Below are 25,738 nucleotides of genomic sequence, written 5' to 3'. Positions count from 1 at the left end.
GGAAGCCCTTAGTGGGTCCACAGATTCTACAGGATAAAGGCCATTTTCCTTGGTCCTTTATCCTAAGCTCATTCATTACTAAGAGCACTAAGAAACCCTACACTACTAGTGTTCTAGCTACCCTATTTTCCTTTCTTAAAAAAGGCCAAGAATGTTCTCACCCTTTCGTCTTTGCTCATGTTGGAGTGTCCTAAATTCTCATTCATTTATTCATTCAACAAACCATTACTAAGAGCCCGGTTTTTGTGCAGGATCCTGGAAGTACCCAGATTAGAAACAGCCCCTGCCCTAAAGGATTCAGAACTCAGGGATACTGAACCTCTTCCCCTGCCCCACCCCCACTCAATCCTCCCTATTGTTTTCAGGAATGTTCCCCACCCCCACACCAAAGGAAATCCTGCTAATTCTTTACAACTCAAATCATCCACCAGGTGCTCCAAGAAACCTCCCCTCCTGAGGATACCATCTTGTGTTTCGTACCTATTTATTCTACTTAATTAGTTATTTACTTACCTGTCACTCCCTCTGGACCAAAAGTTCTTTTAGGAGAGCGACAAGTGTCTTAGTCAATTCTTTATCCCTACGTTGCTTTGTGTCTAGCAGGTGCTCAAACAATGCCCATGGAAAGGAAATGAAATCTAAATGTGCTAACACATACCTAACCACCATGGGCAACTTAATGGGGATTGGTACTTCCTTCCCATTTTATATGAGTCAGAACCCACAAGACCATTTTTATTAAGTATCTATGATTGGCTATGTCTTAAACCATATCACACTAGGTATCTCTCAGCTGGGCAAGACTGACCTGGAGAAACTCAAGGGAAACAAACACCTTATGATGAACAAAATACCCACACAACTTTCACAAAAGGCAACCCATCGGCGGGGCTTACAATGACTATCTCTGATCTGCATTTATAATGAGCCAGGTACTCTCCTTTTTCTCCTCGATCCTGTGTGCTCCCTATGTAGAATCACCACTGCACTAGAAATGGCAAATAATTCCTGGTGTTACTGTAGACCAATTATAGTGGATTAATTGCTGCCTTTATCAATGGTATTCCTTTATTCTGTTTATAAAGAAGTGAAAACAATGATACAAGTCAACAAATTTCTCTTGGTCCTAGTTTCATTGGTAGCTTCCGAGTGGATGAAAGAGTAATAATGCTGAGGTGGACCAATCCAGATTTGGGGAATGGCCTGTTACTCTCACCAGTATCTCCCCCTTCACCACCACTTCCTTATGGATACATCAGCAAGTCTTTTCTCCCTCTTTCCTGGGATCCATCCTGGTTTTTCAGAGATTTCCCCCAGCACCACTAGATGACTCCAGTTTACGGGGATGAAACATGAGGAGGAGCTGGCCTGGCACACTGTCTTACCTCAGGAGCGATGTAGTCAGGAGTCCCACAGAATGTGGTGGTCGTCACACCATTCAGAATCCCTTCCTTGCACATCCCAAAGTCGGCCAGCTTGCAGTGACCTTCTGCATCCAGAAGGATGTTGTCCAGTTTCAAATCCCTGCAACATGGGCCAGAACCACATGGTTAATGCTTCACTCATCCCAATACGGTCTTCTTGAGTTGGAGAGAGAGGCACATCTCAGGAAAATCTGCTATAGAAAGGAAAGTCTTAAGGAGGCTTGACCTGCCAGCAACCAACCTCAAGGCAGGTCTCTGCCTACGAGGGCCAACCCCCAAAGGAGCCAAGTTCACCCCAACATGAGGGAGGAGGTTCTGTTACCCGAGGAATAGCTCAAGACTGCTGCGGTTAATAGATTCAGTAGCTATTTATTGAAGCAATATTATGTGCTGACATTCATATTATTTACACCTTGATGTGAAAGAAAGAAGCAACTTATCCCCTTTCCTTTGTGAGTTAACCACGCAGATCAGCTGGAGGAACAAGACTGACACATGTTAACATCAGTGAGGCAGATAAAACCACGTAAGAATCAGGTGCTACTTTACAGGGCACTGACTGTGTGAACTGTTGCATTTCAGGGAGTAGACAGACCACTGATGGCTGGTGCAGGCAGGAGGGCTTCCAGGAAATGGTGACTCTCGAGAGAAGCTTGGATAGATGGTAAGGTTTGGAAAATCATGAAGAGAAAAAATGGGAGGGAGGGGAAGGCCAACACAGGAGATAGAAAAGGTGAAGAGATGAGAGAACTGGATCCCAGTGAATGGGAGAAGAGACAGGCCTGTTGAAACCAACCACAAAGAACCTCAAATGCCAGGAAGAGTCGTTTGACATTCACACTGAGGGCAATGGGAGCCCTGCCTACATGTGTACCATGTATTTGCATGGTCAGTATTTTAGAGGCAAGCAGGCTGAGTGAAGGAAGCGTCTGGGGCAGGAAGGAAGGCACACTGGTTGCAATAACCAGGACCTCCAGAGCTCAGGTGGTTCTGCAAAGTCAGTGAGGGCCATGGGCGCAGTTCGCCTCAGCCAGTGCAGCTCCCCTGTGGCTGGTGTTACAGTTTGAGGTCTGTGTAAGATTTTTACATAAAACCTGGGTTTCTGGGTATGAATTCCCTACTAACCAAGTCTGCAGACCCCAGACTTGTCCCACAGAAGGAGCCAGACTTTTGAATGGAGGTCTCCGCACCCCAAGCCTTCCTCGCAGCCACTCTGGGGTGGAGGTGTCTCGCAAAGAAGGCCCACTGCCTTGCACACAGAGCAAGAGGGGCCCTTCTCACAAGCCTGCTGGCATTGGGACGTGAACTCCTCCACCATCAGGAATCCAGGCCTGAGTGCAAAGGTGGGGCAGGAAGCATTTTGGGGCCTGCCTGCTTGCACCATGGCCCCCGTTTCCACTTACAGCTGGGACTTCTTGAGAAAAGAGCACATAAAATGTGCTGCTATAAGCAAATGCTCATGCACTACAGAAAGAACAGTGAACCCAACCAGCCAAGCCACTGGGACCCGGGGTCCCTGACCCCCAATCCTGGCCACTGTGTGTGGTCAAGGCTCAGCTTTGTCTGGGAGTGGGAGAGCAGTGAGATGAATAGCAGTGTGGCTCTGGCATAGGAGGCCTGGGTTTTAATCACTGTTGTAACCTGGACCTGGTGAAGTCACCTTGCTGGTCTGTTACCCTATCTGTCAACGTGGGCCAGATACATTCCTGCTCCGAAGCCTGTTTTCATGTGTGAAAAATCGGTCTGTAATACTGTTACACCCACTTCCTTCATAAGGAAACTGACCAAGAGGGAACTAGGTGTCCGGTCTGCACACCTGCGATCTTGGAGAGGCAGACCTATAGGCCCACTGAGTGACGGCCCCTGCACACTCTCTGGAGTTGCCTTTCCAAGACTTACAGGACTGCATCATGATCACCATGGCAACATCCACCGTAACAACAACAACAACAACAACAACATGTGGAACGTACCTCGAGGTCTACAAACCACATTCATGTTCTGAACAACACTGAGAGTTAGGAAGAGCACGCTCAGCTATTACTAGGGCAGAAATAAGTACAGAGAAGCCGGAAGAAGGTAAGCGAGTTCTGCAAGCTGACGGGGATGGGTGGAACTAGGATCTGAACTCAGGTCTGCTGCTCGGGAAGCTGGTGTTCTTGCCTCAGTGTACTTACTCCTCTACCTTCCTGCCTTCACTTGGGGCGGGGGGGCTCTTTCAATGCCAGCCACCAACCCCGGCTTTATAAAAGACCCCACATGCCACTGCTCAGAGCTCTTTTTTAAAGCTTTTGTGTCATAGAAAGGACTCGTTCTAATTTGTATGAATGGACTAGATTCAGAAGAGTCCACACCAGCCTGAACCTTGCCCTTGTTCTCAAAATTGCCACTTAGCATTTCTGGCACATCAGGCTCAGTCTTTCCTTCTACTCAGAGTTCCAAGAGAAGGTGGCATGTCTTATTTCTGCCCACCTCCCGCTCTTCTTTCCCTGCCTGGCCCTAATCCAGATGCACACCATCCCTTTGCGTCTTGGCCCTACTCCGCCCCCCCACCCCGGGGGGGGGGGGAATTGCTCTTCTTGAAGGTCTAAGGTGAAGCATGTGTGAAAGTGGCTGCCCCTCTGCTGTGGCAAAGGGAGGCCCCGGGCCAAAACTTTTCTTTCCACTGTCCTGCCACTGATGCCTGAAATCCCATGAGTCACTTCCTCAGAGTCCTCCTCCACTGTCTGTATTTCTTTAAAACTGTTGTCCCATGGAAGAGACAGTGATTTATGTTCCTTTCCTTTGTGACAGGAAGATTAGTGAAGCGTGAAAGACCCCTGGGGGCCAGAAGGGCCATTCCTAGAACTTTATTCCTCTGGGTGTCTTCAATCTCATTAAAAAGTAAAATACTGACACCATTGGGACCAAACTTGTCCAGTCCTGGGCTCTCCGTGAGTTCCTGAGTGGGGTTTCAGTGTGGGGGAGAGCTCAGGGAAGCCCAGGGCTACATTTGCCCAGGCAGAGAAAAAGAGATGAGAGAATGTCCTTGCCTACAAGGGGTAGGGGACGAGGGCTGCTGAAAGAAGGTGGCATCCCTGAAATTCTGTCTCCTGCACAGCTGACTGAGGCTGTGGTCCACTTATGGTTCCCCCCTTCTCCATCTTTCTACCCATGACTTTCTACTTCCTATTCCTGTCCCACGATTCTCCCACCTGCTGGTTTTAAGTGCCGCCTCTTCACTAGGGGCCTCTAAACCTTCCTGAGAAGGGGAGTTGGGAACAATTGTTTCCAGCCTTGCCTGCTCTGAGGCCCAGCTTGCAGGGCAAGTTGAGTGGGCATGTCTCCTTCCTGAGAGTTCCTACAGTGCTTGTTTCATGGCTGGGCACATAGTAGGTACTCATCAAACTTGACTCACAAAGAAGGACTTCTGTTTAGATATTAACCCCTGACTGCTCAGTCCTCAAATACAAGTCCAGGGTACTTTTGCAAACTGGGGACATTTTTAAGGAGTGGAGTCATTTTTCTAATAGGGAGAAAAATGCAGCAAAATCCCTTTTCCTAATATGAGCCAGTGTCACTAGCCATTGCTTATTAAGTTAATCTATTAATAGTTTCACTTAATTCCTTTCACTAGGTAATTCATGTGTTCATATTAATAAAATCCAATGTATAAAGAGGCATATACCGTGTTTCCCTGAAAATATGACCTAGCTAGACCATCAACTCTAATGCGTCTTTTGCAGCAAAAATTAATATAAGACATAGTCTTATATTATACTGGATATTACATTATATAAGACCCGGTGTTATGTTATGTTATGTTATGTTATGTTATGTTATGTTATGTTATGTTATGTTATATTATATTATACCCCGTCTTATATTATAGTAAAATAAGACCCGGTCTTATATTAATTTTTGCTCCAAAGGACGTATTAGAGTTGATGGTCTGGCTAGGTCTTATTTTCAGGGAAACACGGTAGTACATATTCTCCCTCCCGCATCTGTTCCTCAGGCATTCCTTTCTCTCTCTACAGGCAATTGCTTTTCATTCATTCTTTGTGTATCCTCTTGATCACACTTTATACGTAAATAAGAAAACATTAACATATGCAGGCATACCTTGGAGACATTGCAGGTTCGGTTCCAGATCACTGCAATAGAGTCACACACATTGTTTGATTTCCTAGTACATACAAAAGTTATGTTTACACTACACGGTAGTCTAATAAGTGTGCAATAGCATTATGTCTAAAAAAACAACGCACATACCTTAATAAAAAAATACTTTCTTGCTAAAAAAAATGCTGATCATCTAAGCCTTCAGATTGAATCAGAATCTTTCTTTGCCGATGGAGGGTCTTGCCCCAGTAACATTAAAGAGCGCTGACTACAGATCACCATAACAAATATAATAATAAAAAAAAGTTTGGACTATTATGAGAAGTACCAAAATATGACACAGAGACATGAAGTGAGCAAATGCTGTTGGAAAAATGGTGTTAATTGACCTGCTTGATGAAGGGTTGCTACAAACATCCAATTTGTAAAAAACACAGTATCTGCAAGTGCAATAAAGTGAAGCACAATAAAACAAGGCATGCCGGTATTCATTTACTCCCCCTTCACTAAATGGAGATTACTACATGCATTCATTTGTACCTTACCTTTCCCACTTAACACATACTGGAGATCTTTCTGTCTTGGCACATAAAGGGCCTCCTAGTTCTTTTTTATGGCTGCATAATACTCCACCATATTTATTGGGGGACATTTTTAGGATGCTTCCAAGGCTGTGCTATCACAAACAGAGCTTCAGTGAATAAGCTTGTACATATGATGTCTCGCACATATCTGAAGGTAACTGTACACATTTCCTAGAAAAGACATTTCTGAATCTGATAGTACGAGAATGTGGATTTCAGTGCATGTTGCCAAACTGCCCTCCTTAGCGGCTGAACAATTTTCACTTCTTTCGGCAGTATATGATAGTGTCTGTTCGCCGATATGGTATGTTATCAAGTTTCTGGTAGTCTGGTAGGTGAAAACAGTATCTCAGTAGATGCTTAAGTATCTCTGTAAGTTTGAACATTTTTCATATATTTAAAAATAATCTTTGTTGTTTTTTTTTCTGTAAACTGTTGCCCATTTTCCTTTTGTGGTGTTTGTTGTTTTTTTAATTGATTTTTAGGAGCTCTGTCTATATTAGGGAACAACTTTGTGTGGGCTAAGAATTATAAATACTTGTCCTAGTTTACTGTTTGACTTTTGACATTGCTTGCAGTGGTTTTGCCATGCTGATATTTATTTTTATGTAATTGAGTTGATGTTTTATTTTTATGGTCTTTGGATTTTATGTCTTAATTTGAAATGGTTTACTCATTTCAAAGTTATAAAAGCATTCTCCCAAGGTTTTTCCTACTACTTTGATGCTTTCATTTTATAAACTTGTCTTTGATGTATTTGGAATTTGTCCTGATAAAAGGTGTGAAGTATAGATTCAACTTTGTTTCTAGACATCTAGTGAATTGTCCCAATTCCATATGTTGAATAGTTTATACCTTTTCCTCATTGACTGAAATATCACCTCTATAAATACTGGTGCTAGATACCCCACATGCATTTGGATTTATTTCTGTAATCTTCATTCTATAACATTGACCTGCACCAAACTTTTTAAATGATTATAGGTCTATAATATGTTTTAACATCCAGTAGGGCTGGTCCCTTATTCTTTTTCAAAATTTTCTGGCTACTCTTGCTTATTTATTTTTCCATATGAACTTTAGAATCATCTGTCTAGTTAAAAAAAAAAAAAAAAATCCTGGTGGTGATTTTATTGGGAACAGTTTAAAGTTATAAATTAACTCCGGGAGAATTTATATTTTTATGATGTTGAGCCTTCCTATCCAATAATATGTTTGTTTTTCTATTTGTCTGTTTTCTTTAGGGGCATTTTAAAGTTATCTCATATAGATCTTGTACATATCTTGTTACATTTTATGGGAACCTGCTGGTTGTCCCAATATCCTTATGGCCTTAGTGAGAGAATTTTTTTTTCTTGCCATGCACAGAGCAAAGCAGGTATAAACGAGAATTCAAGGCTTTCCTTAAAACTTAGTTATGGGACTAAGTCCTAGCCAATCAGATGTGTGGAAGTCTTAACAGGAAGAGCCTTACTCTGCTTTTTCTATTTTCTGTTGCCTAAATGAGGATATAATGCCTGGAGTCCTGGCATGTGCTTCTTTGACCAAAAACACAAGTTCCAGGCCCCAGGAGTGCCCACTTCCAGATAACGTTCATATGAAAAAGAAAGAAACTTGTGTCTTATTTAAAGTACTGTTGTTTGGGGTTTATACGTTAATTGCAACTGAATCCACTTCTAAACAATCCAAGTTATTATTTTATATTTTAAATTCTTATCATAAACGGAGTCTTTTCCTCCATTACATTGTCCATCTTGTTGCCCATGTATATACTAGTTATTGATTTCTGCTTCTCATTCTGTGCCCTGCCACTATATTACCGAACACTCCTTTTTTGTGTGTGTTTTCCTGTTGGTTCTCCTGGATTTTCCAAATCATCTGTAATTAGTGATCATTTTTACCTGCTCCTTTGCAGTGTTTATATTTCAAACTTCTTTGTCTGATTGTGTAGACTAGAGCCTTAAGAACACGGCTAAATAAAAGTGATGATAGCAAGCATCTTTGGTAGTCCCTGATTTTAGAGGGGCCCCTCCCAGCATCTCTTCCTCAAGTGCCTTTGTCATTGTCTTTGTTGCTTGGCACCCGGATTGAAGGCTAGCTTACTGTATCCTCCCTCAGAATGAAGACTTGTGAGAACTTTCATGGAACCCCTCTTCTTTCCTCAGCTGCCAGAGGGCCAAATGGTTGTGGGCTGTGGGGAAGCAGGGAAGGAGCAGGCCATGCAGTGTCCCTCTAGTTCAGGGTTTCTCAACCTTGGCACATTGGAGCTAGACTGACATTTAGGGTTGGATAATTCTTTGTTGTGGGGGCTGTTCTGTGCTCTGCAGGATATTTCGTAGCATTGCTGGCCTCTATGCATTAGACGCTGTTAGCAACCCCCCATCCCCAGTTGTGACAACCAAAACTGTCTCTAGATATTGCCAAATGTCCCCTGCAGGGCCTCTGCTGGACAACTACTACTATAATCTAAGTCTTAAATGGTGATCAAGGCTCCAAGATGGCCCAGATCTGTAAGCCAAGTAGGGATTTGGGAGCAATACTCTGGCTATCAGGAAAGAGTGCATTTGCCTGGAGTGTCCCCTGACATTTTATCCCTGGGAGACAGCAATCCTGACCACACCAATACTAGCAACATTTGAAATGAGAGGAAACCGAGGCTCAGAGAAGGTAAGTCAGTTGCCTGAGGTTGCCTGACTCGTAAGAGGCAGAGTTGAGTTGACTCCACATGACTGCCCGTGACCACCTTTCAGATCAAATGTGAGATCCATGAGTTGAAAATCTCTGTCTGCTCATTGGACCCAAATTCCTATGGGCTGGGAAAGAAAGTCTTCGGGTTGAGAAGGGGAATACAGAGACAGAGAGGTCACAGTTGCTGACAGGAAAGGATTGATTTAGGGCTGCATGGTATAACCAAGGCTCCCTTGGGGTAGGAGCACAGATCTTTTCCAGAAACTCCAAAGACATCAAGAAAGGAAATTCCCAAAACAACGTACATTTTTTTTTTTTAAATTCTATAAAACCTGAAGGGGGGTCGGTGTGGGGGGAAAGACCTAGTAGTTATTTTCATAAAGAAAAAAAAAGGCTTATCTTCTAAAACCAATTATGCTTTATTTATTGGAGTGGGGAAAGGGAAAGGGATCTGTGAGTAAAAGCAAAGATCTCTCAAATGAGTTTGCTGTGAGATGGGGAAGAAATGGTCTCACAGTGAGGGAGAAGTGGTGCGTAAAGGTCTTAATATTAGGGAGGACTGCTGGAGATGGGGTGAGAGCAGTGGCAGGTCAAATTTTACTTTCACTTTTAACAAAAGTATTCTTTTAATGTGACAAGAAATCAACTGTTGATATCTCTAGAAATGTGGATAATTTTGGCTTCTAAGAATTGCCCCCCCCCACCCATTGCTATCCATACATCTAATTCAGTGTCTAATGGCTTAAGTATACGTAATGGTCGGTACCTACATGTTAAGATCTGAAATGCTGGGTGACTCCCCCAACTTCTCTTTTCCTAATGTTCAGATAGGAAGTGAGGTACTTCTGAATCTGAATTGTAACTCTGCTACTTACTATCTGGATGATGCTAGGCTTGTCCAAAATATCTCTGGGACTCAGTTACCTTATCTGTAAAATGGGGATAATCTTGCCAAGACTGAATGATATAACCTAGGTGAAAGCTCTAGCACAGTGCCTGATACGTGGTAGTTACCCTAGAAATTCTGCCCTCTCCAGGGATCTCCATCAGTCATTTCTTAATATACATATCCCCTGTTAGGGCAAGTCACTAGATCCCTAACAAGCTTTATATTTTTTAAAAATATTTTACCTTCTACTGTGTATAAGCCACCGAGATAGACACTGTGGGAAGAAAAATAGGAAGCACATGCAATTACAACATATGGGAGAAAGTGATGAATGATACTTAAATAAGCGTGCGAGAAAATGCGTGGTGTGCGAGAGAGTGAGAGAGCGAGAGCGAGAGTGAGAGTGGGAGACAGAAAGAGAGAGAGAGAGAGAGAGAGAGAAAGAGAGAGAGACTTTCGGCCTACCCTAGTGAGAAAATCAGGGGATTCATTTTCTCTGGGCCTGGGGACTGACACTACAAGGGAACACCAAGTGCCTCAGGGGAGAAAGCAAAGGGGGAGGCAGCTAGAGAGCAGGGGTGGGGCTGCACAGGTGTTACTAATCAGGATTGAGGTGACAGCTTCCAGACCCTAGCAGACTTCTCAGGATCTGGAATGGCCACACCGTGAGCACGACCTTTCTGCAGGGCCCTGGGAGCTGCTGTGGCTAGCAGCTTTCATCGGTCCCTGTGCTCTGTGGTTCCCCACGTCCTAGCACACACCTTGTCTCCTTCACTCCCGACAACAGCCCTGGGCGGTAGGTATCATCATCCACACTTTACAAAGAACTTAGGGGGCACAACGGCTCACAAAGGTGAGCTGGGACCTGAACTTCATAAGTTGGGGGGAGTCCTGTTTTCTTCACATGACTCATCAGTGGTCTCATGTGAAAATCCATCATTTTCCATTTGTAAACCTTTATTTTCCCTATTTGATGGCAGATTCCCCAAGAATAAGGGCCAGAAACTCTTCTGTGTAAACCACACAGCATTTAGTAAAGGGTTCGCACACATAGCAGCCTTCACATATAAGAAAAAATTGAAAACGGTTTTTCTTTGCTTGACTTAAAAACTCACCCTACAGGAAGAGACTCATAAACCCCTGTCTTCTTCACCCAGCGTCCATTTCTTGATGCCCTCGACTCCCTGGCACGCTCAACTCCTCTGGCATGCTAATTCCACAAAGCTCAGGCCTGAGTGCCACATTAACGACAGCAAATTCTTCCATTTACTTGAAGATAAGAGATTAGAAAGATTACTTTGCGGATGCCAAGTATTTGGATCACCAGAGAACAGGCCTTCGGGGAGGTTATGAAGAAACTCTTCTTGTTTTTGGACAAATAGTGGAGACTCGTGAATGACTGTGGTTAATCAGATGGGAATACAGGCTCTTCTGGTAGATGTTGCCAAACACCCTCATAAACTTAACATATTCAAGAGGAAGACAATTTTCCCCTTCAATCTAGTCAGACTCCCCTCAACATTGGGGTAGATGTTGGTGACTGGCTGCCATCCTAACACTCCCAGGGATGCCAGATCACGCAAGTCCCACCCAGGCCAGAGAGGACAGTAAGTAAGAACCACAGGACAGCACCTCACACCTCTCCATCAAATAGAAAAGCACAGTTTGCTTCAGAACAAAGGTAACTGATTTAAAAATTCTCCATTGAAGTGCTGACACCTGAGAATCAATAGTAATCTTTCACTCTGGGCCATTCTGTAGGGAAAATCCTTCTCCAAGGCTTTTAATAGGAATAGCTCAATCATTTAGGAATAAAATAATAACTACCATTTTTTCCCCCCAAATCTTTTTGTATGCCAGGCTCTGTGTTAAGTCTTTCTGTGATTTATCTCATTTTATCTCACAAATAGCCTATGAATCTGGTAGGACTATTATGATCTCCATTTTAAAGGTGAGTAAGAAGGCTTGGGGGGATTATCTACCTGGCTCAGGACATACAGGTGGTGAGTGACAGAGTTGGCTCTGCCTGACATCAACTCCCGTGCTCTTAACCACTTTGCTATGTGGCTTGAGGAAGGAAGAAAAAGAAAAATGTATCCACACTGTGGGACTGAGAAGACAGTTGTTGCTGTTGGGGTGATGGTTGTTTTTGACTCACGGCAACATGGTTTTAAGATGTAATGGATAAGCCAGTCTCAAGAGAGCAGACCTTCAAGTTGCTACAGCTGGAAACCTGAGGTGTGAAACAGCATCCCCAGCGAGAGCCAAGGTAAATAGCCTGGCACAGTACCTGGACATTAAGACTTAAAATCACCGTAAAGTAACTTATCTGATTACACGGTTGCCCAATTACTTTTTTTGTTTTTAATCCACAGCAATGAAAGCCAATTCTTATCCTTAATACAGATAATATCCTGACCCCCACGGATGGAAAATAGGCCTTTACTTTGTGACCCCAGCAAGTGACATGGGTTGCCCTGACTGTCACGATACTTATACCTAGAGCCCCCATTCCTTTCCGGGCCATCAATCAACTTGCACTTTGACATGGTTATTTGGGGCTCGGTGTACAGACTGGGGCTAAGGACAGCGGTGACCTAAAGCAAGGTGTTTCTCTGAGCTGTACTGTCCTCATTTCCGAGATGAGATGGCTAAATGAGTGAATCCCCAAGGACCCTTCTCGTCTAAGATCCTGGGACGTGAAGGCAGCTAGAGCCCATGAAGCTTGAACTTGCAAGCCTGGCTGTAGCACCCCAATGCTTCCTCTTTCACTTTGGAAGTGAACCCTTCTTTACCAACAGGCATTTTATACAAAATGTAAGTCAGATGATGCTCTCCTCCTGCTTCCTTTCTTCAATGGCGCCCCTGGGACGTGCTTTCTGGCATGGCATGAGAGGCCCCCTGCGGTCTCCACCAGCCTGGACTTCTGGTCTCATGCCTCACCACACCCCCTCACAACCCACACCTGGGGCCTGTGGGGCTTTGGGGAGGATCCCAGGTGTGCGAGGCTGTCTCCTGCCTCGACATCCTGGCATAGGCCCTCCTACGAGTGTCTGCTTTGCACAGTGTAATCATGAGGGCCGGGCCTGGAATGTCCCCAGTGCCTGACGCATCCTAGCTTCTGAAAAGCTGCTGGCCAAAAGCATTAAGGAATGAGGGAGCTGAGAAGTGAATTTGTGGATCATGGCCCCAGGCAGCCAGATGGCCTGAACAAACATTTTCAGATAACATGTGGAACTATGAAAATCTGTTATTATTAAAACGATACAATTAAGGCCCAAACCATCAGAGGCAGCTGAATCTGATGTTCTCTCACACCTTCTAAACCCTTCTCCCATTACACTCAGGAAGAATTCCTTTGCTAACTTCCAGCAGTTCCTGTGGCAGTCGGAGTGGAACTCGAGCACTTCACTCTGGCTCTGGGCTGACCCTCCTCTCCTCCACCATTTGGTGCCACTTCCCCACCCCCACCCCCCAATCTAGCCAAAGGGGTCTCTGACAGGTCCTTAAGCTCCCTAAGCAGTTTCCTTGAGACCTTTGCCAAATCACTGTTCCCTCTCCCTGGAGAACAGACTCCTTGTCATTCAGCTCTCTGCCTCCATCCCCTTTCCTCTGACGGGCCTCTCTCAGCCATCCTGCCCCACCCCTGCCTGCCCCAGACCCTCACTTCCATGTCAGTCACCTCAGTTACTTGCTTTGTAGCAGTGAGCACAATGTGCGATTACTTTGCTTATGTCCTTGAGTTTCTCTCAATGAGCTCCATGAGAACAGGGACTGCGTCTTCATGTTCACAGCTTGAATCCCAGAGCCCTGCAAGTGCCTGGGTGTTCATGGAGCGTCTGGATAAGATAACGGGCAGGATCTGTATTAAGTCCATCTTAACGACGGTTGAGTCAACGGCATGATTACTCCTAACGTGTTGCCTACTTGACCCTACTATGCAATGTTCCACCATACTTACTGAGCTGCCACTCAGAGTGTGTCTTGTGCTAGACCTTGAGGATCCTGAGAGAGAAGATACAGTCCCTGTCCTCAAGGAGGGGTATGGAGGGAGAGGTGGACACGAGGCCAGAAATACTTAGGATGTAAGTTCTACACAGGAGGGAAAGAAGACACCACCACTGCCCTTAGAAGGCAAGGGCTGCCGCTCTTGCCTTTTTTGGGCCCAGCAATTTGCAGCTCAAAATCCAGCCAGCATTCTGTCATCACAGAAAGGGCCACTCCAGCTAAAGGACCAAGAGTAACCTTTCTGGGGGCGTGCCTGGAGCCTGGCGGAAGTGGACTGTAGAACCCTACGCAGGGCCCAGAATTTCCGGACGGGAAGGCCAGAAAGCCACCCTTTACGCTCCTTTGTCAGGATGAGAAGCTGCCAAAACTAGTAAGCCTACGTCTTCCATGGCCAGCCCCATAAGGAGCCACGTGCTAGGAGAGTGGTCAGCACCTCGCAGGTCACCCCAGCCCCCGATAAAGAGCTGAGGAAACACAAATGTAGCTGCACATGAGTTGAGGGGGATGTAGGAAAAGCACGTCGTCCTGGTAAGTGGGGGTCACCCAAGTTACGGAGGATATCAGAAGCATCACGCAGGGCCAGGGAGCTGAAATGGACTGACCTCGGAGGGGACAGAGAACAGATTTTGTTATTCTTAAGAAAAAGAAGCCTCACATTTGTATTTGTTTAATTTGGCCATGAGAGGAATTTGCTTTAAGGCCGTGTGGTGCTTTTCAGCTAATCAGAAATATCAACGTGCGCACGCGTGTGTGCGTATGCATACGTGCTGTTAAGGAGGTCTAGGGTTGTGCTCATGCCCACACATGTGTTCACGGGCTGAGGCCTATGGCTAATAACTGAGGAAAACACACAGGTCCACGAGGATCAGACAGGTTAAGAAGATCACTCTTTTTCATCAGGGAGGACACGATCTGCAGGCGTTTACCAAAGACAATTAGAGCTAAAGACAGACCCCCCCTGCTCCACTTGATGAGTATTTACTGGGTACCTGCTAGGTACCAGGGCGGTCCAGGTTTTAGAGTGAGGGCAGAGGTCTACCAGGAGTTCAGCCTGCACATGCTGAGTCTGAGTTGCCTTGGAGGCATCTGATTGAACATCCTGAGCCGGTGGTGATACCTGAAGGTTTGGGCTGGAGAACTAATGAGCGCGGGTGAGATATTCTGAGAAGAGGGTATAATGTGAGAAGACGGCTAGAACTGGTCTCTGAGCAAGTCCAACATTTAATGGGTGGGACTAGCAGTGGAACAACCAGAGAGGAAACTCAGGAGACTGAGGTGCCTGAGAAGCCTCAGGAAGAGGGAGAATCTCAACCATGGCGCGTGGTCAGTCACTGACATGCGGTCTTAAGTTTGGTGAGTCAGCAGCTCCAAGAGCCTCGAGATCTTTTTGTCTAACTGAGGCCCAGGGAAATAGAGGTATTTGTCCTTAATTATATTTACTGATATTTTCTCTTTATGCTTTGGGATTCCAATTTAGAAATAATAAATAATAATAAGTGTATTTTTTCAAGAGAAGACTTTCCAAATCAATACACTATGTGCCAGGGTGGGCCCAGTGAACAGCATTAGGAAAGTAAAGAACTGTAAACGTCAAACCTGCCAGTGGGAAAGAGGAAAGGGATTTCCAGAATTCCACTCAGAAAAAAGCAAGCGACAATTCTGCAGGTGACACTGGGAGACAACGCCTTTGCATAAGACAGTGGCTGTCTCCTTGTGAGAAGAACCCCCGTTCAGAGAAAACCCCCTGGAGCTCCACGTTCTCCATGAGCCTTCGGTCTCCAGCCAAGAAGGTCCTAGCAGCTTCTCCTCCCCCCCTAGGTGAGGGAGCGCACTGATGCCCCAGCCCAACAACAGTTCAGTTTCCTGGGCCCCTCTCTCTCCACTTTACCCCGCCCATTGCCTTCTGGCTGCCCTCCCTGGCACTCCCTACCTACTGCTCCGTCTGCAGGGGCGACGGTACTCTGGATGGTTCTTTACTTCCTTCTCATAAAAAATCAGCTTTCGCCGAACTATGAGCCCTTCTAAATAACGTGCAAACCTGTTCAATGTCGTTGAGCTAAGGACACTATGACTTGATATGTAACTTCTGCCAGTGAACCCGCATAGGTTTATCAGACATACAGATTGACTGGAATACTCTGGAGAGTTAGTGGAGGAGATGAGCTGTAGGCGCAGCTTCAAAACCACTTCTCAAATCCTGGCTGGAGAGGCCTAGATCCCCCTCCAGGCCCCTCCGAGCAGCCACTGCTTTATCCCCTTCTTGGAGTCCGCGGAGTCCATCCTGATTTAGCCACTTTGTTGTTTTTGTTTGTTTGTTTTTAAACCATACGACCATTTCTGGAGCAGGATTTGGATTGTTTTGATGTCATTCAGCTATAATTCGGAGTGCTGCTCATTCCTTGACTTTGCTGGCAATCACTGTCTGGATTTTAGCCTCAGGCTAGCACAAGGTGTTTGGGCACAGATGTGGATGAAATAGTAGTAAGTTATGTTCAGCGGATGGAGGTACTTAAAACAGGTTGATCCTTCTCTGCCTTGGGAAAAAGTGATACCCAGCTTTTAAACAAAGTCACTTTCAACTACAGTCAAGGTCATGGAAGTAAAGTGAGGGCATGCAGTAGACACACTCAGATTTGGCATTTACAGTTTTACTATTCTTGAGCTACCCTGAGGGTCCATGACAAGTAGCAATTTCTACCTGTATAGAGTCCATATTTTAATTCAGTTTTTAAGGAAGCCCGTGTGTGGTGTAGCCAACTGGCCAGCAAATAAGTCTGACCAAGTGGAGACAGTAATGAGGTCTGTGAGAGAAATACGTAGTTCTCAGCCAGAAAGCAAGTGGTTTGACCAAATTAAACACAGGAACGGGCAATTTGTCATTGGTTCAGATCTATGACCAACACGTCCTCCAAATATTCTACTCTGAAATAAATAAATCACGATTTGTGAATTTATTTTAGCAAGCGCTATGGCAGAAACCGAAACTTTAGTGAAAACTAAAAAGATGATTAATATGTGCTGTGAAGATTTGCTCAGGCAACACATAACTCTCACATCTCTCTCTGTCTATATCTCTATATTATATTAACCAGACTATATATTTTATTACATACATACTTCATTGTATACTATTATATATGTACATTGTAATATATATGTAATAAAGTATACATATGTAATGAAGCATATAGTACGATTAATATAGAGACATACCAAATTAATATATAGAGAGATATAGCTCTATAGAAAGATGTTGGGAGTTGTGCGTTGCCTGTATATGCACGACGCATACATGCAATAAAGTAGTTAACATGTAGCGGGAGAATGAGCCCAGGCAACATATAATTCTCAATCTCCCTTTCTCTCATATATTAATCATACTATTAGGTTGGTGCAAAAGTAATTGCGGTTTTTGTAATTATTTTTAACCCTTTAAACCACCATCACTTTTGCATCAACCTAATATATACTTTGTGTATAATAAATTATATGTAATAAAGTACATTATGTGTAATAAGCATACAGTATGAATATATACAGTATAGAGAGATGTTGAGAGTTAGGCGTTGCTTTTATGTACAATAAAGTATGTATGTAATAAAGCATCTAGTATGATTAACATATGGAACAAATATTTATTTAGCATAAGTGTCTATGTGTATTTATATTTTATACATAATATATGTATATGTAGTGTAATGCATGTACCTATAGTATATGTTTTACATAAAATTATTCAAAGTTTCAGGGATGTCTTAGATTATATTTGGTGTTGTTGGTCTATTCCCAATTTTGAAATTTATTTTTACCTACCAGTTTATGCTAACAGACATAGAAACAACAACAATTACTCCTGAAGCCTTAGAGTATACAAATGGAAAATCTGTCATCCTTTCAGGTTAAAAAGAAATCACTGTTTTCATGTGTTTAACAGCCCCCAATGGAGGTTAATTAAACAAATGTTAATTTCCTATTCTGTTGATGACTGTCAAGCAGTTTTTATTGCCAGAGATTAGCTGTTAAGATAGACTTACCCACAACCAAACCTACTCTTTTTTTAAACATAAATGCTCTGATTTAATGGAAAATAACTGCAGGGCACAAGTATAAACTATAAAACAATTAAAATCATAAATTAAAATGGCAGCAATTCCCAGTGAGTCTTACAACATCAAACTGAGCAGCTGCCAATCTGAAAAGCTCTGCCCTGGGCCCTGCAGGTGAGCTGGCTAGAGCTGGGGCAAGAGACAGGCACAGGCGGCTTCCCATGGGTGGCCTCCAGCAAGAACCAAGGCTGGCTGGAGTCCCATGGGACAGCGGGATATCAACCCCAGGGCTCAGGAGCTTCCAGGGCAGAAGCTGCACAGACATTTCTAGACAACTTGTTTCCCTTTCATAGAAAACACCATTCATTCACCCATTCAAATATTTACTCAGCAACTACTTTGTAACACGTACAGTTCTTACCATGGAGGAAACAAATTTCCTGCCCTCATGGAGCTTACATTCTAACATGAAAAGAGACAATCAGTTAATATAAGAATAAATAATATGTTGAAGAATGAAAGTGCTTTGAACATTAGGCTAGGATTAACTGCGGTCCACGTTCTTGTATCTTTTCCATCAAGTGACAAGTACTTATTCAGCACCTTTTAAGTGCCCTGGCCTTTGTGAGATGACGTGCAAGAGGCATAATTCTAAGACTTGGCTTCTGCCATCCAGGTGAAGCAAGGAGAAAACCATAAAGCCACCATGCTCATTTGGTGAATATTTACTAGTGCATCACACACAGACGATCTCATTTAATTCTCCCTGAAACTCTCTGAAATGGGTACTACTATCATTCCCACTGTATAGATAACAAAAATGAGACTCAGAGAGGGTGAATTTCTTTCCCAGAATCCCACAGCTAGCATGGGGGTGTGGAACCAAGATTTATACCTCGCAAAGGGAGCTCCTAACCACACCCTCCACGTGTGTCTAAATTAAGTGGTGGAGACAGTCGGCACTGAAGGAGCTCCTCAGAAGCTATAAGCTCCTCGAAGAAGGACCCACATCTGTTACATTGTCTGTATTCTCCGCAGGCCCACAGTGCCTGCTCCAGTGCCAGGTGCCAGGAGAGGTCAGTGATTACTGACCGCCAGTCCTTCTCTGGTGGTCTCACTGCAGGATCACCCATATTTTCCATCCCAGGAGTCTTTAGGTGTGTGGTCATCCAGTTTTAATTTCTCCATGCTGACATTTCATTGGCTTGTCCATCTTATTTTTAATGGTCAACTAGAGATCTAGATTTGGGACCCTTGGACAACTGGTTGAAGATCAAGGACATATGGACTAGGGAACATTTACCAAAACAGGGACTCTCCACGATGCCATGCCTGAGATGGAGCAGGAGACTAGGACATCTCACAGACAAGAGTTTGAAGGTTACTCTGACTTTGATCTATCCACAATATGTGAACACAGTGATGGACTCTCACTGAGCCTCAGGTTCCTTACATGTAAACCGAGAATAGCAATACTGATTTCAAAGCTTACTGGGATGTTTAAATGAGATAATATGTAAAGAATATATTCCAGTTCCCGGCACAGTGTTGGTGTTTGACAAATTAGTTCTAATTCCCCTTCACGGGCAATTTCCAAACTTGATCCTTCAAACTACTGGTTTTAGACTCTTCCCTCACCTTCAACAAAATGACTTTCTACCACATCAATAGAGTTGAATGTCTGCTGCTCTTTTTTAGACTGACCATGTTACAAGTGATACCGTAAGGGTGCAACACAATGGGAGCAGCACCCAGAAGGAGAAACCAGAATGAAGAAATAGGAAGCGTAATTACAGAATGGTGGCAATCTTTACTTCCCATTGTAGCAGGCTTTGCCATGGAAGGGTCGGGAGGGTACCTCAGTGCAGGAGTTGTGGAAGGACAGGCGGTACCAAGTCTTGGCCATTTTAATACTCCTGTGATTTCTGAGGCAAGGGGACAAAGGTGAAGGGACTGTGAGCTGACCGGGCTGTGGTGTCCCACCGTCATGTGTAAGAGGCATGGCTCCGTCCAGCCTCCTTGGTCCCTGCCCGTTTCCCATTTAGTTTCCAGCTTGCCCATTGTATCCATGACCTGCTCCATCTCTGTTCAGCAAAATTTCTTTTCTATGCAAGTTAGCCAGAGTTGTACTTACTACTATGGGCACAGCACTGGCTGAGAGCGAGACCAACACTGTGACGAGCCGTCAAGGGCAGCTGAACCAGCAATACCAAATGCGTTAGGCCTTCGTGCTCTAAGAGAAGGCTGGAATACATTGTAGCCACTCAGTGTATGTTGACATGACCCATGAACATCCAGAAGCTGAGAGGTTGGAATCAGATGCTAGTTAAGGGAGCTCTCTCTCTCTAAATTGTCTATACAGCTGTTTCTGCTCCAACTTCAAAATAAGAGAAAACATTAAGCATGGTATTAAAACCTGGAGGAATTATTGTGAGGGACAAAGTATTAAAAAGATTCTAAGGATCCAGGGTTTTAGCAATATTGTGAAGAAAGTATCAATGACGAGTTGTTTAAGGGAAAGGATCAATGATTTTTGAACGAAACAAACCTGGAAGCTAAATAAATATAAACTGCAGCCGCAGACCTAACCAGAAAGGCCCAAATTGGCAGGTTTCTGGCCCTCAATCCTTTCTGTTTCTGTACTTTGCCCCTCAACTCCTAGGCTAAGGGTCTGGAGGCTTAAACTAGCACAGCTCACTCTAATTTTTAAATCTCAACAACACCCATGTTTCAGAAGCACTCATAGAGGATAAGTCTATTAATGCTGAGCCTTAAGTAAACTGTACATTAGTGAGGTGTGACTTCACTATCGGTGCCCTTGCCTCATCTCACCTGTCTTTCCTCAGTGCGTTACCAAATGCGTTAGGCCTTCCCTAGTCCAGTGCCTGCTGCCTCTGTGCTCTTTTGCTCTCATCCAACGAGCTCCCAGGAAAGGCTGTGACAACAGTATTTATCCTCTAGGGTCAATGCTCAAGGGAAGAGGGAAAGGAATGCATATTTATCAAAGTCTTATCATATTCCAGGTTCTGTGCTAGGTTCTGTGGGGGAGACCCAAGAACGCTAAGAAAGAGTTTCCACTAGGAAAAAGCTTTAAATCTGGCGTTAAAACGGGAAGTATATATTTAAGTAGCAATAAATGTCAAACAAAAGGTATAAATAGTAAGAGTTCACTTTTGGGCTCTTGCAGAAACTGTTCTCTCTGCCTGTAGCCCTCTTCCCCTTTCTTCATTAGCCAAGTGTCATCACTTCCTGCAAGAAGCACTCATGGGCTCCCCCAGTTAGGTTCAGTGCCTCTCCTAAGGATTCCCAAGGCACCCAGATCTCCCCTGCTGTAGTATTCATGACAACGAAATATGAATGCTTACTGATTTGTCTGTCTCCCCTGCTAGGCAGTAAGGTCCACAGAGAGGAGATGAAGGGGCCGGAATGAAGGAACTGAGTCGAGTTGACCACTTTATCCCCACAGGACCTTGTACAGTGCCTGGGATGTAGCAGACACTTAACAAAATACCTGATGGTTGACTAAGAATGAACACAGGCACAAAGGAGAGCCCCGGAGAGCGTTGTCTGAGGGGGTCAGCTTCCCTGACAGCAGGCACTTTGGAGTACTTACTAAAGAAAGAGCCATTAAATCATTTTCTTCTGGAAACTTAGTGTTGCCTGTGTCACAGTTTGGATGCCAAGCTGATAAAACAACACTGCCTGAACCCACTCTACAAGAACCAACCTGTTGGGTTATTAGTACCCTGGCTTGGCAGCCCCAACCCTGTTGCTTACATCTGCCATGCTGTTTGCAAAGATTAATTTGCCTTAAACAATTTTTAATCATTTTAAACAGGTACTTCACTTAGACACAATGAAGACACGTACAACCCGATTTTGATTCACACTCCATTTTGTTATTGCGGTAATCCTGTGAGGAATGGAGTTTGATTTTCATGCTTATTTAATCCTAATGTGAATTAGGGAGGAATGACTCACTGCCATAAGGCTGAACGTATGTTTTTTTTCTTAGAGGGTCCTGATTGAAGTACCTACTAAGTGTCTCTGTACGGTTAATGTTTTTTATGTCTATAGTTATTGGTACATGTGAACTTAAAGAAGGGAATTATTCAAAACACTGAAAAACGGAAAAGTTCCATCAGCCGCTTATATTTGGCTGGATGAAATCAATGGCTAATTTACTTCCCTCCTGATCATATGCAGTTTAACCATGTCCAGGAAATGGACTCTCCTTCTCCTCCTCCCCATGTTAAGCCCGGCACGGTATAGGCCGACCTCCGGTTCGACATACTAACTTCAGAAAAGATCCCTCTTTTCCAGATAAATTGATTCCCATAAACTCAAACTTTTATTTAAAACCCACTTGTTCCCTAAAATGTCCCCCCAAAGTCACTGTTATGTTCATTTATCAGCTGGTTCCAAATAAATTTCTGGAGGAACATGGTATACAAGTATGGTATCACCTGCTTTTCAAAAGTCTCTTTGCTTTTATGCGTCTTCGCTTTAACGAAAAACCTACATCACCACCTATTTTTGATAACTGAAAGAAATCCAAAGAGGATTTTTGCTTTTACAAAAATAGGAATTCCTTGCTTTTGGGTAATACTTTGGACTTGCCCCAAATTCTTTTATCCTCATTATCTCATCAAACCTTATTTCAGTCTCACTACTTCCCAGTAACTGCCCCACAATTGGAGGTAATAGTTTAAGACATTAAAGTGTGTTGACTTGCTTATCTTTTTACTCTGAGTTTCCTTTAAACAGTATGTAGACAAAAAAGGTGGAAGGGGGTTGCTCAAGTGTGTTCCTTTGTAAGGCTTTTCCTTTCCTTGTATTTGCACATTTTTGATAGTGAACTTGAGTCAACTTTCTTCTTAAAGATTACACATTCCAGAGAGAAGTTTCAGAAACCATGACCATGGAGCAGTAAATATTGCCACAATGACCACGGCAAGGAGGTCTCATAAAGTTTTCTAGAACCTCTTCTCAAGCTTTACTAGGGAGGACTGCACTTAATTTTCCATGAAAAAGTTATTTGGCTTCACTAGCTCTTCTAAGTATAATGGACGCAAACACTTATTGGCACCGAGCTAAAGAAAACAGACTATGGTGTCAGAAAGAGCAAGGTTCCAAAGTTGCTCCCCTGCTTCCTGATTATGGGACCTTTTGGTTTCAGGTTACAATGTGAGGGCTCAGTTTCTTCATGTGTAAAATGGGGACAATACTATCTACCTCACAGGCTATGTTCCTGAGGGTTACATGAGAGAATATATGAGAAACACTTTTTATCAGGCACAATTTAACCCCTCAATAATTTTCAAAGCAGAGAGTTTCACATATCAACCCAGACTTTGGCAAAATCAGAGGGGTGCAATAAGGGCTATTTAGGGTATTTCACCAGTAAGGTCATTTAAATAAACTTAAATGTAAAACTTATCCATGGTCAGAATGGTGGTTACCTCTAGGGGTTGGGCGTGGTAATGATTTTAGGGGCATGGAAGAGCCTGCTGGGGTGCTAGATGCAGTCTGTCTATATCTGATCTGGGCTACATAAGTATATATTCATGTAAAATTTTGTTGCCATCTAAGAATTGTGGACTTTACTATAGTCCTATTATATCTCAATAAGGAAAAAAGAAAAATGGAGGAAGGGAGTGAGAGAAGGAAGGAAAGAGGAAAAAATGGGAGAGAAAAAGAAAAAATGGAGTAGGTAAATGATTTTTCCCATGGTCTGCTCTGCTTTTTTCAAGTTACGCACAAACCCAGTTCAGGAGAGGCTTGTTCAACGAGTACGCTGACTGGCTAGAAAAAATAGTGCCCTCTTTCTTTCCTCCATGATCAGATCCTAACTCCTGTACAGAGGCACTCATGAGTGTCATTTTGGGTACATATTTAGGCATAGGAAGCCATGAGGCTATGCATTCAGAGATGGTATGTTGGTCTATTTTCAAACGAGATGTGCCTATTGGCACGTGCTCAATGCCTAATGCTATATGACCCTTGGTAAGCCTGACCATCAACCTAGAATTTCCCATCAACAAATTGGTCAACATTTTCTAGCCATCCCTCAGAAACCCCCCACCCCGCCAGGTCCTGTAAATTCCCTATGGGCACCTATAACATCTCAAAGCCCACTGTGTTGTGCTCTACAGGCTGGGCAGGTATTTGCAGGTATCCACCCATGGGTGTCAAAGACAGTGAGTGAATGCACTGGACACCCTGGAGTCAGAGAGAACAGACTAGGAGACTTCTTTCAGTGTGTAGCGTGGAGCCCATCTCAGGCATGTGGATTGGTGCCTCTTCAGACTGATCTCACACCAGAAAGAAGCCAGAAACAATGCAGTATCTACTTTACGATAAGTGAACTGAGGTGAAAACGAAAATTATCTACCTGTGTATTCTTAATCCTTTTAATCCCAAGAACACCAAACCATTACTGGCATAAACCTTGTCATAAAAGATACTGAAAGGGAGGGGTGAGGTTAACGTGCCCTGGTTAGATAGAGTTGTGATGATAAAATGACTTTAAAAAAAATTGTTTTGTTTGAAATAAAATTTGTCTGGAGAGAAGTGGTTTTAGTTTGGGAATGGATCCAAACCGTTCAAAAGGATACTGCCACGTGTTCAAGTTAAACACACATGAGGGCCACAGTGGTGGGAAATTGATATTAACACATTAATAAGAAGAGAGGAGCATATTTACCCTATTCTAGTTTTTACAGTATGATTAGATTAAGTACCTTTCTTGAGTTAATAGTTATAGAAAAAAAATCCTCTGGGTTTTCAAGCATGGGTAGTATCCTTTGAAAGAAAGTTCAATACAGTCTAAGAAATTGTATTGTAAAACCTTGTTGAGTAGAGAAAATGAAATGACAAATGGAAGTCTCTCCCTTACGCCTTCCCTGGTCATCAAAAGGGTCCAGGGCCGGCCTGGTGGCTCACGTTATTAGAGCTCCTTGCTCCTAACTCCGAAGGCTGCTGGTTCGATTCCCACATGGGCCAGTGGGCTCTCAACCACCAGGTTGTCAGTTCAATTCCTCCAGTCCCGCAAGGGATGGTGGGCTCCGCCCCCTGCAACTAAGATTGAACACGGCACCATGAGCTGAGCTGCCTCCCGGACGGCTCAGTTGGTTGGAGCACATCCTCTCAACCACAAGGTTGCCGGTTTGACTCCCTCAAGGGATGGTGGGCTGTGCCCCCTGCAACTAGCAATGGCAACTGGACCTGGAGCTGAGCTGCTGCCCTTCACAACTAAGACTGAAAGGACAACAACTTGAAGCTGAACTGCACCCTCCACAACTAAGATTGAAAGGACAACAACTTGACTTGGAAAAAAGTCCTGGAAGTACACACTGTTCCCCAATAAAGTCCTGTTCCCCTTCCCCAATAAAATCTTAAAAAAAAAAAAGTGTCCAAAAATCCTTCGCCATCTCGATCTGATTCCTTCAGGGTCCGGAAATACTGCAGTTCTGGCTGTACTTCAGAACTGGTTTATGTGCCTAGGTTGCGTAGAACTTGTGGTCAAAAGAAAGGACTGCAAACTCATAACCTCTCTAAGCCTTTCCAGTTGCATGACAGAACTTCAGAGCTAGGGCAGGGTTTTCATCCTCGACACTATGGACATCTTGGGTGGAACAGTTTGTAGTGGGGGCTGTTCTGTGCATTGGAGGATGTGTATGTAACAGCACCTTTGGCCTCCATCCACTAGATGCCAGCAGCAGTCCCCCCCTCCCAAGTTGCGACAACCGAAATCGTCTCCAGACATTGCCAAATGTCCCCTGGGGGCAAAATCAACACCAGTGGAAAACCACTGTGCTAGAGGAACATCAAGAATCACCCAGTCCAATCTCATCTGAGAGGTGAAGAAACTATGGCCGATAAAGTGTTCTGAATCTAAAACTAAGTTCAGCCCTTCCCCCGCCCCGCCCCAAACAGTGCTGCTGCCTAAGAACCAAATTCTTTTTGTTTTGTTTTGTTTTTGCCTGAGTTCCA

The 25,738-nt window shown here is 43.9% G+C and overlaps 1 protein-coding gene across 2 annotated transcripts in view; it reads right to left on the bottom strand.

The window, feature by feature from the left end:
• PRKCE (protein kinase C epsilon) overlaps positions 1-25,738 on the bottom strand; it is a 469,050-nt gene that overhangs the window by 31,017 nt on the left and 412,295 nt on the right. For both annotated transcript variants that reach the window (XM_019748626.2, XM_019748625.2), the window contains one exon: positions 1,386-1,524. In XM_019748626.2, the coding sequence (XP_019604185.1) occupies positions 1,386-1,524 (139 nt within the window). The remainder of the gene's footprint in view (positions 1-1,385; positions 1,525-25,738) is intronic.

Source organism: Rhinolophus sinicus, linkage group LG05 (genome assembly GCF_036562045.2).
Source record: "Rhinolophus sinicus isolate RSC01 linkage group LG05, ASM3656204v1, whole genome shotgun sequence".
NCBI lineage: Eukaryota > Metazoa > Chordata > Mammalia > Chiroptera > Rhinolophidae > Rhinolophus > Rhinolophus sinicus.
This window is presented reverse-complemented; position numbering and strand designations above follow the sequence as displayed.